A 13,309-nucleotide genomic window follows, 5' to 3' on the forward strand; every position below is an offset into this window, starting at 1 on the left:
TCAGCTCAATAGCATTCTACCCTCTTGATGTAGAGCCTAGTCTTTAAACACCTTTTTCTCATTTCCCATTGGAAACTCAACTGTTTTATAGAGAGTGCATTCCACCACAATAACCATGAGACAGGCAAGTGGCAGGGGAGAGCTTTAACTTGCAATTTCATGGTTGGGGGGGGGGGGGATACATTCTCTCTGATTGTTGATTCAACAAGGTTCACCCACAATCCTCAACAATGGCCATCCTTGCCTCAATGCATGATGGTTCAAAGCAGTCAGGGGTACTTACGGTTGGCAGAGCATGACAAGGTCCTGGTCAGTCGTGCCAGGGTGGAGCCCACGGATGTACAGGTTGGTTTTACTCAGCTGCTCCCCTACGACGCTGCTGCTGTTACTGCTGCTATTAGTACTGGGACTTGGTGGAGCCATCTGCTGGGCTGTTGGGGCATAGGGCTGCTGGTGAAACAAATACAAATATTTTACCCAGGGTGTGTAAGGTAAATCATCCTTCATATTTCTTGATCATTCATAGAAGGAAGCCATTTGGCCCATCGAGTCGATGCCAGCTGTCAGAGCAATCCCATCACGTGCCTTTCTCCCCACTGATTTCTCATCAGCTCCTCCAGATTTGACTCCTCGCCCACACACCTTTACAGTGGCCAATTACCCCACCTACCTCGTACATTGTTGGCATGTGGGAGCGTACGGAGGAAGCCCACGCAGTCGCAGGGAGAATGCGCAGATGCCACACAGAGGTTGGGATCGATCCCAGGTCACTGGAGCTGTGCAAAAAGGGCACTAACTGCTGCGCCATTTGTTGCCCTGACACGAATCCCACCAACTGTCCCACTCCCTCCCTCCCAAATCTGCACTACCACACTCCCCAACTTTCCCAAAGCCTTAAAGTTCTGTCCTTGAAAACTGCCAGTTCCCTAACCAGAAAGGAGACTTGGGTCAACAGACTGTGGCAGGGACCCTAGTGCAAGCTAAAGCTCTGCCCCAAGTCCACAACCTCGTAATCATCAAAGTAGAGTCAAAGTTTAGATACTGTTATCTTAAACCAACAAATTGTCACAATTCACTTAACTCTGAGATCAGAGCATCTGTCTTATGGCTACTTCTGAACTCGACCCAAATGTGGAAACATCACTGCGTCTAAGCATGTTATCAGGTCTGTTAAACTTGTTATTGAATGCCTAATTAACGTGTATATATATTTCTTATTGTAATTTAGTTGTTATTATGTATTGCAATGTACTGCTGCTGCAAAACAACAAATTTCATGGAATATGCCAGTGATACTGAACTTGATTCTGATTCACAGCTGATCTGGTAAAGCAGAGATGTCCAATACTCCAAGACCAATGGCGGGGTTCATTTCTTCTTGGTGAGAAGTTGGAGCAGGATTCTGCCAATCAGCACATTGAGCCCGCTCTGCCATTCAGTGGGATCATAGCTGATCCAACACTGTTGTCGCAGAGAAGCACTGCTGAGGAGGGTCAGACTGTAGTCGAGCTCTGGACGCGAGTTGACTTAAAGTGGTGGGGGGGCATGGTGTCAGGGCACGGGGAGGGGTGTGTGATGTAGGGGTGGTGAATGCTTGGAAGCCTGGATGGTTGTGCATGCAGAGGTGGGGTGCTTCGCATGTGGAGATTGGGCTGTGGGGTTTTTGGGAGGTGGGATGAGTGAGAGTGAGGGAGGGGGAGTGGGTGAGGATTTGTGGGGTAGAGCTTTGGATGGAGGGATCAGAGGGATTCTTGCAAAGCTGTTCAACCAGCTGCTTTACTGTTTATCGTAAAGCCGATACACAACAGCAATAACATGAGAAAAGTCTTGCTTGTATCCCTAAATATCTCCCGCTCAAAAAAATCTGTTTCGCCTGGTTCTTGTTCATGGGTTACTGAGAACAGCCTCTCTGTCGAGGTGTTCCAAACCTGTCACAATCTCAACCTGAGGTTGTTCCAAAGCTGATCTTCGAATCAACAACCTTTCTTCCCGGAACCATTCTGGTAAACCTCTTCCACACTCTCTCACCCTTGCTGAAGTGCAGCAACTAGAACTGAACACAGTCCTCAGTGGCTGTGACTTATGAAGGGCCAGCTTCACTCCCATTCCTCTGATCATGAAACAAAATGGTCTGTATTTTAGAATGTTGACTGAGCGATAATTACAGGATTGTGAAGGAAGGGACAAAGACACAGAGGAAGGAAATTTCAGCTGAAAACATAGCTGTCAAAGATGAACAGATGATAATGTTCTGTCTGCTATTTTAAAAGTGCTGATAATACCATAGTTGAGATATAGTCCAAAATTCAAAGCACATTTATTATCAAAGTACATATATGTCACCATATACAACCCTGAGGTTCATTTTCCTGCAGGGATATTCAATAAATCCATAATAGAATAATAATCATAATTGAATCAATGAAAGATTGCACCAACTTGGGCATTCAACCAGTGAGCAAAAGACAACAAACTGTGCAAGTACAAAAAGAAATAATAATCACAATGAATAAATAAACAATAAATATCTAGACATCCCACTCTGGTTCTCTGCTTGGACACCCCACTCTGGTACTCTGCTTGGACTTCCCACTCTGGTTATCTAGAATGTGAGATGAAGAACTTGTAAATGTGAGTCCATAGGTTGTGGGAACATTTCAATGATGAGGCAACTCCCACAGCAATTCCCAGCGCCAAGAGTTGGGTGACCGACAAAATGCCACTCTTGTTTTCACCATACAATGTGGTATTACCGTGTTGGAAGCGCCAGCTCTGACTCAGATTCAGTAATGGGTCCCAGTACACAAGTGTACAGGCACAAGGCTCGGAGTGGGTAAACCACTGTGGACATCCTGACATGCACAGTGGAGTATTGACAAGGGTGTCCTTTGCAGCCTCAGGACATGGTAGGGTGGGGCGGCTGTATCAGCAGCCTGCGCCGTGTGGTAATCCGAATGCAGGATGATGGCGGTACAGTTGGAGGCCAGGCAATCACATGGTGGGGTCTCACGTCAGGTTGGGACAGCACTCTCACTGGAACTACACTGCACCACAAGACGCCACTGGAGTGACACTGCACCATGAGATACCACTGAAGAAGATTAGTGCCTGCATTACTGTACCTTTGCAGTCCCCACACATACACATGCTTAAGAGTGGAAGAATTCATCTTTAGCAGCTGCCCATATCCACATCACAACCAACAACATAGGAAAGGTCTCAGGAACTTCACAAATTTTGGCAACAGGTCGAATAGAGGGCCACAAATGCTGAGGGACATCTCATAGAAAGAGGGAGGAAACAGCTCTAGGGGTTAATTCTCCAGTGAAGGCACGACCACTAAAGGTTCCATGATTGCACACAGAAGTGAATAAGAGAACACCTGCGGTCTTGCAAGGCTTAGCTATGGTCTCTATCTCTCACCCCCCCCCACCTCCCTTATTTGGTTCCATGCTCCACCGTGCTATCAGATCCCACCATCTGCAGCCCTTTGTCACCTCCCAGTCTCTGTTGCTATCTCCACTCTCCCCTCCTCCAACTGCCAATTGTCCCTCCTCACCTGGATTCACCCTCTCAACCCCATTCTCCTCCCTTCTCCCCATATCCTCTGCTAATCAAGAGCCTACCGATCTCCCCTTTAAATATACCCAATGATTTGGCCTCCACAGCTGTCAGTGGCAATGAATTCTACAGATTCACCACCCTTTGACTAAGGGGATGCCCTTCTATTCTGAGGCTGGACTCTCTGGTCCTAGACTCCTCCACTATTGGAAATGTCCTCTCCACATCCACTCTATCTAGGCCAATATTCAGTAGGTTTCACTGTGATCACCCTTCAGTCTTCTAAACTCACAGACCCAGTGCCATCAAACACTCCTCATACATTAACCCCTTCATTCCTGGGATCATTCTTGTGAACCTCCTCTGGACCCTCTCCAATGCCAGTACATCCTTTCTTAGATATGGGGCCCAAAACTGCTCACGATACAACCGACCAATGTCTCATAAAGCCTCAGCATTATATCTTTGCTTTTATATTCTAGTTCTCTCATAATGAATGCTAACATTGCATTTGCTTTCCTTACCACCAACTCGACTTGCAAGTTAACCTTTAGAGAATCCTACACAAGGACTCCCAAGTCCCTTTGCACCTCTGATTTCTGAATTTCCTCATTTAGAAAATAGTACACACCTTTATTCCTTCTACCAAAGTGCATGAGCATACAATCCCTTACACTATATTCCATCTGCCACTTCTTTGCCCATTCTCTTGAGCTGTCCAAGTCCTTCTTCAGACTCCCTGCTTCCTCAACACTCCCTGCTCCTCCATATATCTTCGTATCATCTGCAAACTTGGCCACAAAGCCATCAATTCCATCATCCAGATAATTGACATATAATGTGAAAAGAAATGCCAAAACTGGTGGAACACCACTGGTCATTGGTAGCCAATCAGAAAATCCCCCTTTATTCTCACTTTTTGCCTCCTGCCAGTCTGCCAATCTACTGTCCTTGTTAGTATCTTTCCTGTAATATCACGGGCTCTTATCTTGCTTAGCAGCTTCAAGAGCAGCACCTTGTCAAAGGCCTTCTGAAAATTCAAGTAAACAAGCCCTGATGAAAGGTTTCGACCCCAAACATTGATAGGGTGAATGCATGCAGGCTTCTTCCCCTCAGGCTGGGTGAGATGAGAACTCAAGGGCATAGGTTCAGGGTGAAAGGTGAAATATGTAAGGGGAACCTGAGAGGGAACGTCTTCACTCAGAGGCTGAGTGTTGAACAAACTGCTAGTGGAAGAGGTAGACGTTTGTAACATTTACAGTAAGAGAATTTGGATAGGTACATGGATTGGAAGGGTATGGAGAGCTATGGTCTAGCTATGGATAGATGGGACTAGACAGAAGACTAGGTCAGCATTGATAGATAGGTCGAAGGGTCTACTATTGGGCTGCAGTACTCTATGGCTCTGTGACTGTCCATTACCCCAAGCATATGCTGCCTGACTCCGTTAGCACTTTGTTTCTTGCTCCAAGTTCCAGCATCTGTCATCTCGTGTCTCCAATGGAAATTGTGATTTACCTTCCCACATTATCTCTTCTGAAAGCAATTGATATAAACTTTGGATGCTAAGAATAGGAAGCCCCATTGGTCATGAGTGGCAAGCTGAAGTCAGAGGAAAGAACTCTCACGCTGAACATGCAGCACAATACAGGCCCTTTGGCCCACAATGTTGTGCCGACCATTTAACCAACTCTACAATCAATCTACCCCTTCCCTCTCACTTAGCCCTCCACTTTCTTCCATGAGCCTATCTAAGAGTTTCTTAAATGTTCCTAATGTATCTGCCTCTACCACCACCCCTGGCAGTGCATTCCATGCACCCCCCACTCTCTGTGCACAAAACCTGCCTCTTATATCTCCCCTTCATGATTGAGAGGCTTTGACTCGACCAACTACAGAGACCTGAAGAGTCTACACCGACTCCTCTGTGCACAACACTATGGCCCAGCATTCGAAGAAGTTCAGAGAAACGACAGAAGGTCTTGTTGACAGTGCCCACCCGTCAGTACCCAGTTCACTGATGCTCCCTTTGGCTTGTGCCAAAACTAGAGCACTTTGGTCAGAAGGTGGACACATCACATAAATGTTACACAATGACCATCACCAGCAAAAGAGAGTCCCAAATCATCCACCCCCGACATTCAATAGCATCACTGAGGCCCCCAGTATCTACATCCTCGGGGGAGGGGGTGGCATGGGGCCACCATTTAACAGAAACACAGGTATAGCAACCTCATAAATGCTGGTTCGGGCACTGGGGATCCTACAGTGAGTGGCTCACCTCCTAGCTCCCCAAAGCCTGTCCACCATCTCCGAGGCACAGGTCAGGAGTGTGATGGAACGCTCTCCATGTACCTCCAACGACAGTGAGGAAGCTCCACTCCTTCCAGGACAAAGCAGCCCCCTTAAGTTCTACTCAATTCACCACCCTAAACACTTGCTCCCCCTATTACCAGCACACAGTCCGTGAACGGCACTGCGGTTACTTACCCAGGCCACTCGACAGACCTACAGCCTCCACCACCAAGAACGGCAAAGGACTTCAGGTGTAGGGGAACACCACCACCTGCAGGTTCCCCTCACAAAGAAGACATACCAGTGTCCATATTAGGAGTTTGAGGAGATTTAGTATGTCACCAAAGACTCTAGCAAATTTCTACCAATGTACCGTGTAAGCATTCTGACTAGTTGCAACATGGCCTGGTATGGAGGCTTCAATGCACAGGATCGAAAGGGGCTGCAATGCGTTACAGATTCAATCAGCTCCATCATAGGAACTCCCCTTCTCAGCATCGAGGATATCTTCAAAAGGTGATGCCTTAAGAAGGTGGCATCTATTATGAAGGACCCTCTTCCCATACTACCATCAGGGAGGTGGTACAGCAGCCTGAAGACCCACACTGAATGCCTTAGGAACAACTTCTTTCCCTCTACCATCAGATTTCTGAACAGTCCATGAACCCATGAACACTACCTAACAATTTCACTTTTGTGCTATTTCTTTTTATTTTATGTCGGTGCTAATAACCTGATACTGATTCTCCAAGTCATGCACCATCCTAACTTGGAAATAATCACTGTTCCTTCACTGTCACCTGGTCTACATCCTGGAACACCCTCCCCAACAGCACTGTGAGAGCACCTTCACCAGAAGGTAGCTCACCCCCCAGCTTCTCAAGAGTAGCTAAGGATGGGCAATAAATACTGGTCTTGCCAGTGGTGCCCAGGTCCACAAATGAATATTTTAAATGTTCAGCCAAGGCCTGGTTTGCTCTTTCAAGTAGATCCAAACAATTTTTTTGGTGCTAATTTTAAGGGCAAGGAATGGTATAAACTGAGTCTTACCCCAGTGTTGGTGACCATCATAAAAATACTTTTACCAAAAGCAATACTGAGCTTGCTACTGCTAATGAGTGCTTCTGGTAATATTCTGCATTACAGAGATTGAAACTCTCGGTTACATTTTAGGGAGATACAAGAGATTCTGCAGATGCTGGAAATCCAGAGCAACATGCACAAAATGTTGGAGGAACTCAGCAGGTCAGGCAGCATCTATGGTAAAAAGTAAACAGTCGACGTTTCAGGTTGACTGGAATGAAAGTGGGGAGATTGTTAGTAAAAAAGGTTGGGGGGGGTTGATGAAGTGGAAGAAGAGCTGGCAGGTGATAGTGGATCCAAGTTGGGGGGGGTGGGGTAGATGTAAGAAGCTGGGTGATGTTAGATAGAAGTAACAAAGGGCTGGAGAAGACAGAATCTGAGAGGAGAAGACAGTGGAACATATTTCCCTCTATGGATGCTGCCTGACTTGCTGAGCCTACAACATTTTGGGTGAGTTGCCCAAGATACTTTTTATTCCCATATTTAACACTGTGGTGAAGTGACTTTGAAAGGTGTCCCTTTCAACTGCTACATTTGTATGTGGAATTGAATCATTTCCACTTCCTGACATAGTGCATTCAGAGGCTGCTTCCCGAATCAGAAGTATAATTTATCATAAATATCAGAGAAAACGTGTACAAACTGAAATACAGCGTGCAAACAGCTGCTGGTGTTTACTGGATGTAGCCGACACCATGCTGTGTGAAAGTTATCATTTATATACATGTGTATTAGATATTTATTTGCATTTTTAAAATGCTGCATTATTAATGAGCCTGATTTTTATACTGTCCACTGTTGACGTGACTCAAGCAAAACATCCAATAATGTGCTACATAATTTATTTAACATATTGTTCTCCCTGTAATCATCTCATTATAGATTTACAATCCTCCTAATATATTTTCCCTGACTTTCTGCTCTTGATTTCTCCGCTTCTCCTGTTCCCTCATTTTCTTTCTCCATATTCACTTCTTCCACCCTCCCTCTCTCTCTCATACACCCTTGCCCTGCCAGTCTCTTTAATCTCTACTCTGGTAGTTAGTTACAGATGCTAAGGAATCAGTTGAATACTTGGAACCCAGAGATTGGTAAATTTTAGTCCAGCAAGGTTATTAAGGGTTCTGAAACAATGAGGGTTAGCAGGTGGCAGGTGAGATTCGTAAGGCTGAATGGGCTCTCACTGACCCAGGAAATGTCAGCCAATGCACACCTTCCACCATTGGAGGTTGCTCCGTCCATTCTCCCCTTGCTGCAGGGAGAAAGGCAGCTTTCTGTGATATACAGCAAAGCAGGAAATGTCAGAGATATCAGGTGCCAGTAATCAGACTCTTGAATGGACCTTTCGTACGCTAAAAGATGACCTCTTGATCTCCGAATCTAACTCACCTTGGCCCTCGCATTTTACTTGTCTGCCTGCACTACACTTCATCTGTAACAGCTTATTCAGCATTCTGATTTCTTATTGTGCTACCTTGATGTAGCTATGTATGGAATGATTTACAGTGCAAGCAGAAGCTTTGTGCTGTATCTCGGCAAATGTGACAAGAAGAAACCAATTATCAATTCCAATATATAGTACAAGAGACCACAGATGCTGGAATCTGGAGGAAAGGACAACCTGCAGGAGGAACTCGGCATCTATTGCAGGAAAGGAATTGTCCATGTCAAAATCTGATGCAGTGCTTTGACCCAAAATGTGGACAATTGCTTTCCTCCCACAGGTGCTGCTTGACCCATGGAGTTCCACTGCCAGATTTCACCAATAACTATTACTTACACTCTCCATCCCCCTTTATCCTTTTCTAAAACCAGAGTTCCTTACATTTCCATACGACATAGAAAGAGGCCATTTGGCCTATTTAGTCAATCCCACTCCATCAGACCCACTCCTCCTATTTCCCTGAAATTTATCTCCTCTTACAAACTCCCGGTTCTCCTGCAGCTCCTGTAAACACTTGGGGCAATTAATGCACTAATTGCCATGTCCTTGGGATGTGAGAGGAAACCGGAGTACCCAGAGGAACCTCACACAGTCACAGCAAGAAAGTGCAAACTCCGCACAGACAGCACCTGATGTCAGGGTTGAACCCAGGTCTCAGGAGCGGTGAGGCAGTGGCTCTACTCGCTGCGATGCTATGCCACTCAAGAGGTGTCTGAAATGCCAAAGACATCACGTCACAGCCACTCCCCTGGCAGCAATTTGTGACATCACACCGAAAATAACTCATCCACACAAACACAGCCTGAAGCTGCAGAACCCTGAGACTTGTTTGCAAAGTGCTTAATAATCCAGGGCTGTTTACTGTGCAGTCCTGACTGGCTAGATCTCCCTTTAACCCAGGGGTCGGCAACGTTTACCACTGAAAGAGCCAATATGGACCCATTTCCCACAGAAAAGAAAACACTGGGAGCCACAAAACCCGTTTGACATTTAAAATGAAATAACACTGCATACAACGGGTTTTTTTTTGCCTTTATGCTATGTATAAACAAACTATAATGTGTTGCATTTATGAAATTGATGAACTCCTGCAGAGAAAACGAAATTACATTTCTGCATGCAACAAAAACATTTTGAACTCCGAGAAAAAGACGTTGGGTTGAAGGTTACTCCATAGGTAGCCTACCTTGGATTGAAGAATTAAAAGAAAGCGCGCACTGGCGGGTGTCAGGCATTGGCAGTGGTGATGTATATTAATAGCAATAAAAAAACACGTTGTAGCGGTGTAGCGCTACACGCAGCGCTAAAATAAAGACACTGCAGTCAAAGGTAACTTTATTCGAACTAAACAGCCTTGATTTAAAGCCTCCCTCAACCCGACCCCGTGGGCGCGGATGCTCCAAAAGACACGTACTCACAAACCCCCGTAGGCTATCTCCCTTAGCCGGAATGGTGGCTAATTGTGAGCCGGTTCGGATGTGCCAGGAAATGGGGTCTCCACAACGTTTTTAGATTGTACAAGATCACCATAATCTTCAAATTTCGAATTACATTTCAAAAACTAACAAACCACGGGGAGCCGCAGCACAGAGATCAAAGAACCGCATGCGGCTCCGGAGCCGCGGGTTGCCGACCCCTGCTTTAACCCATTTAAGAATTCAGCCTCATCAACAGCCTGAGGCTTCCGAAGCAGAAATTCATTGCTGTCACCCAACAGCAACTGTCTGGTCTAAAAAAACTTTGTCCCCTTTGCTCTGCCTGGGAGGTGGGTGTACCTTACCCCCCTACACCACCAACATGCAGCCCACTCTCTGAAGAGCAGCGACCATTTGAATTCAGAAAGGGTGGGAGCCAGTGCACACACAGCAAGATCCCGGGCACAGCACTGAATCATCTGGCCTGAACTTCTCAATGAAAAACATTGCTCGGGGCACCAGGAGAAAGCTACCCATCTACCTGTAGGACACAGGGATTAGTTCTCTGCCAATTCACACTCTATGAGTAAGTTTGGCAAATCTGTCCAATACATTTTGCGTGAGGCTGTTGGTCCCAGACCAACGTTGGATATTCCCTATGGAGAAATCAGTGTTCTCCCTTTCGTAAGCAGAGACTGGACTAAACCGTGAGGTTTCAATTCAAGGTACATTTAAGCACATGATACAAGAAAATTTGCCATTATTGTCAATAGGACAGAAAACTGGCTGACTGGTAGAAGGCAAAGAGTGGGAAAAGGGGGGCCTTTGTTGATTGGCCGTCAGTGACTAGAGGTGTTCCGCAGGGGTCAGAGTTGGATCTGCTAATTTGCATGTTATATGTTATGATGTGGTTTATAGAATTGATGACTTTGTGGCCCAATCTGTGGATAATACAAAGATAGGTGGAGGGGCAGGTAGTTTTGAGGAAGCAAAGAGGCTGCAGACGGAATTAGACAGATTAGAAGAATGGGTGAAGAAATGGAGATGGAATACAATGTCAGGAAGTGTGTCGTCATGCACTTTTGTAGAAGGAATGAAGGTGTGGATTATTTGCTAAACGAGGAGCAAATTCAGAAATTGGAGGTGCAAAGGGACTTGGAAGTCCAAGTGTAGGACTCCTTAATGGTTAAATTGCTGGTTGAATTGGGGGTGAGAAAGGCAAAAGCAATGTTAACATTAATTTCTAGAAGACTAGAATATAAAGGTAAAGATGTAATGCTTTAGTTTTATAAGACATTGGTCAGAACACACTTGGAGTACTGTGAAGAGTTTTGGGCCCCATACCTAAAAAGGGATGTGCTGTCATTGGAGAAGGTCAAAGGAAATTAACGAGAATGATCTCGAGTATGAAACAGTTAAGTACCAATGTATTTGAGGGCTCTAAAACAGTACCCACTGGAGTTTAGAAGAATGACGGGGTGGGGGGGTAGTCTCATTGAAACCTACTGAATATTAAAATATTAAAAGACCTAGATAGAGTGGATATGGAGAGATTGTATCCTATAGTGGGTGAGTCTTGGACCAGAGGACATAGCCTCAGAATAGAAGATGTCTCTTTAGATCACAGATAAGGCAGAATTTCTTAAGCCAGAGGGTGGGGAATCTGTGGAGATGGCTGTGGAGACCAAGTTAAAGAGGAGTTTGTTAAGAGGTTTCGGGTAAGGCAGGAAAATGGAGTTAAGAGAGAAAATAAATCAACCATGATTGGATGGCAGAGCAGCCTCGATGGGCTGAAAGGCCTTATTCTACCCCTATGTCTTATGGTCTTATTGTCATACAGCATGGAAACAGGACTTTATCCCACTGAGCCCACAAAACTAATCAAACACCCACTTATACTAATCCAATGTTAACCACAACATCCCTCCCCCAACCAGACCCCACCCCTCAACCCAAACCAGGGGTAATTTACAGCAGCCATTTAATCCACCAAACCGCAAGTCATCAAGATGTGTGAGGAAACATGGTCATAGGGAGAACCTGCAGACTCCACACAGATAGAATCGAAAGTCAGGTCTCTGGAGCTGTGTCTAATAAATCAATGCTTCCCCTAGTCAATTAGGCCTGTGGACTGGTACCCCCTATTTTTAAAATTCTCATCCTCGTTTCCTTAATAAAAATGGACAGCATTCAGAAACACTCAGTAAGTCAGGCCTCGCGGAGATGGTTGAAGAATTGACATTTCGGGTTGTCAGATCTGGGAAAGAATTCACTGAAGTTGCAGAGGGGGTGAGGGAGGGGTTCAAATGGATCATCTTTTATTAGATGAGGTCAGGGTTGTCAAGGGGTTACGTTGCTGAAGAATTGGTCTGGTTAAAGGCTGGATCTGGATGGAGACGCAAGAAGACTGCAGATGCTGGAACCCTGAACAGCCAGTACTGTGCTGGAAAAACTCAGTGGCTCGAGCAGTATCTGTGGGGAGGAAGGAGATGATGGCAGGGTTTCAACCCAAAACACTGACAATTCCTTTCCTCCCTCAGATAGTGCTCAACACGATGAGTTCCTCCAGCAGACTATGCATCAGGTCTGGTTGGTACCTGGTTGTTTCTATCAATCAGACAACTTCATCAACAACTTAGCCCCATAGTAATCCTGGCCTCATCCTTTAAACCAGGGGCCCACAGGCCACTCGGTTAAGGTATAAAAAAGGCATTAAAAAGGTTTAAGCAATATTATCCTTCTCCTACCCATCCCTTTCCAACCCTCCTCAACTTTAAAACTAATTTGTTTTATTTTTTTTCCCTTTGTTCCAATGAGACGTCTTCAGCCCAACACATGAACTCTTTTTCTCTCTCCACAGATGCTACCTCACCTGCTGAATGTTTCCAGAAATTCCTGTTCTGGAACACAATTTCCAGTGTCTGTGGTATTTTCTGTCACCTTCATCGAATACGTCCTCTTGTGGCTCTGTGCCAGACAACCAACAATGTGAAGTGCCTCTGGAATGCTTCACATCAAAGGTACTATTTTTAAATGCAAATGGTTGTTATCAATAAACATTTTCAAAGGAAGCAAATGCTTCCAGCGACGAATTGCTGACGTATTGTTAGTGCCAGCTAGTGGATAAGGCCATTTGCCATCCACAAGCCATTTGCCTTCTGTACGGTGATCTAAACCAATGGAGATACAGTGCCCATAAAAAGTATCCACCCCCTTTGGAAGTTTTCATGTTTTATTGTTTTACAACATTCAATCACAGTGGATTTAATTTGACTTTTTTGGCACTGATCAACAGAAAAAGGCTCTTTCATGTCGAAGTGATCTAAATTAATTACAACTAGAAAGTGTAAAATAATTGATTGCATAAGTATTCACCCCCTTTAATATGACACACCAAATCATCACTAGTGCAGCCAATTGGTTTTAGAAGTCACATATTTGGTTAAATGGAGATCACTATGTGCAGTCAAAGTGTTTCAATTGATACACCTGTATCTGGAAGGTCCAACTG

At 45.1% G+C, this 13,309-nt stretch overlaps 1 protein-coding gene across 9 annotated transcripts in view; it reads right to left on the reverse strand.

Moving 5' to 3' along the window:
• LOC132384674 (RNA-binding motif, single-stranded-interacting protein 2-like) overlaps positions 1-13,309 on the reverse strand; it is a 226,800-nt gene that overhangs the window by 124,353 nt on the left and 89,138 nt on the right. For 6 of the 9 annotated variants that reach the window (XM_059956023.1, XM_059956021.1, XM_059956019.1 and 3 more), the window contains exon 2: positions 284-447. In XM_059956023.1, the coding sequence (XP_059812006.1) occupies positions 284-447 (164 nt within the window). Of the gene's footprint in view, positions 1-283; positions 451-13,309 lie in introns of all 9 variants that reach the window. The other 3 variants (XM_059956022.1, XM_059956020.1, XM_059956018.1) reach the window with 1 other exon arrangement.

Source organism: Hypanus sabinus, chromosome X1 (assembly GCF_030144855.1).
Source record: "Hypanus sabinus isolate sHypSab1 chromosome X1, sHypSab1.hap1, whole genome shotgun sequence".
NCBI lineage: Eukaryota > Metazoa > Chordata > Chondrichthyes > Myliobatiformes > Dasyatidae > Hypanus > Hypanus sabinus.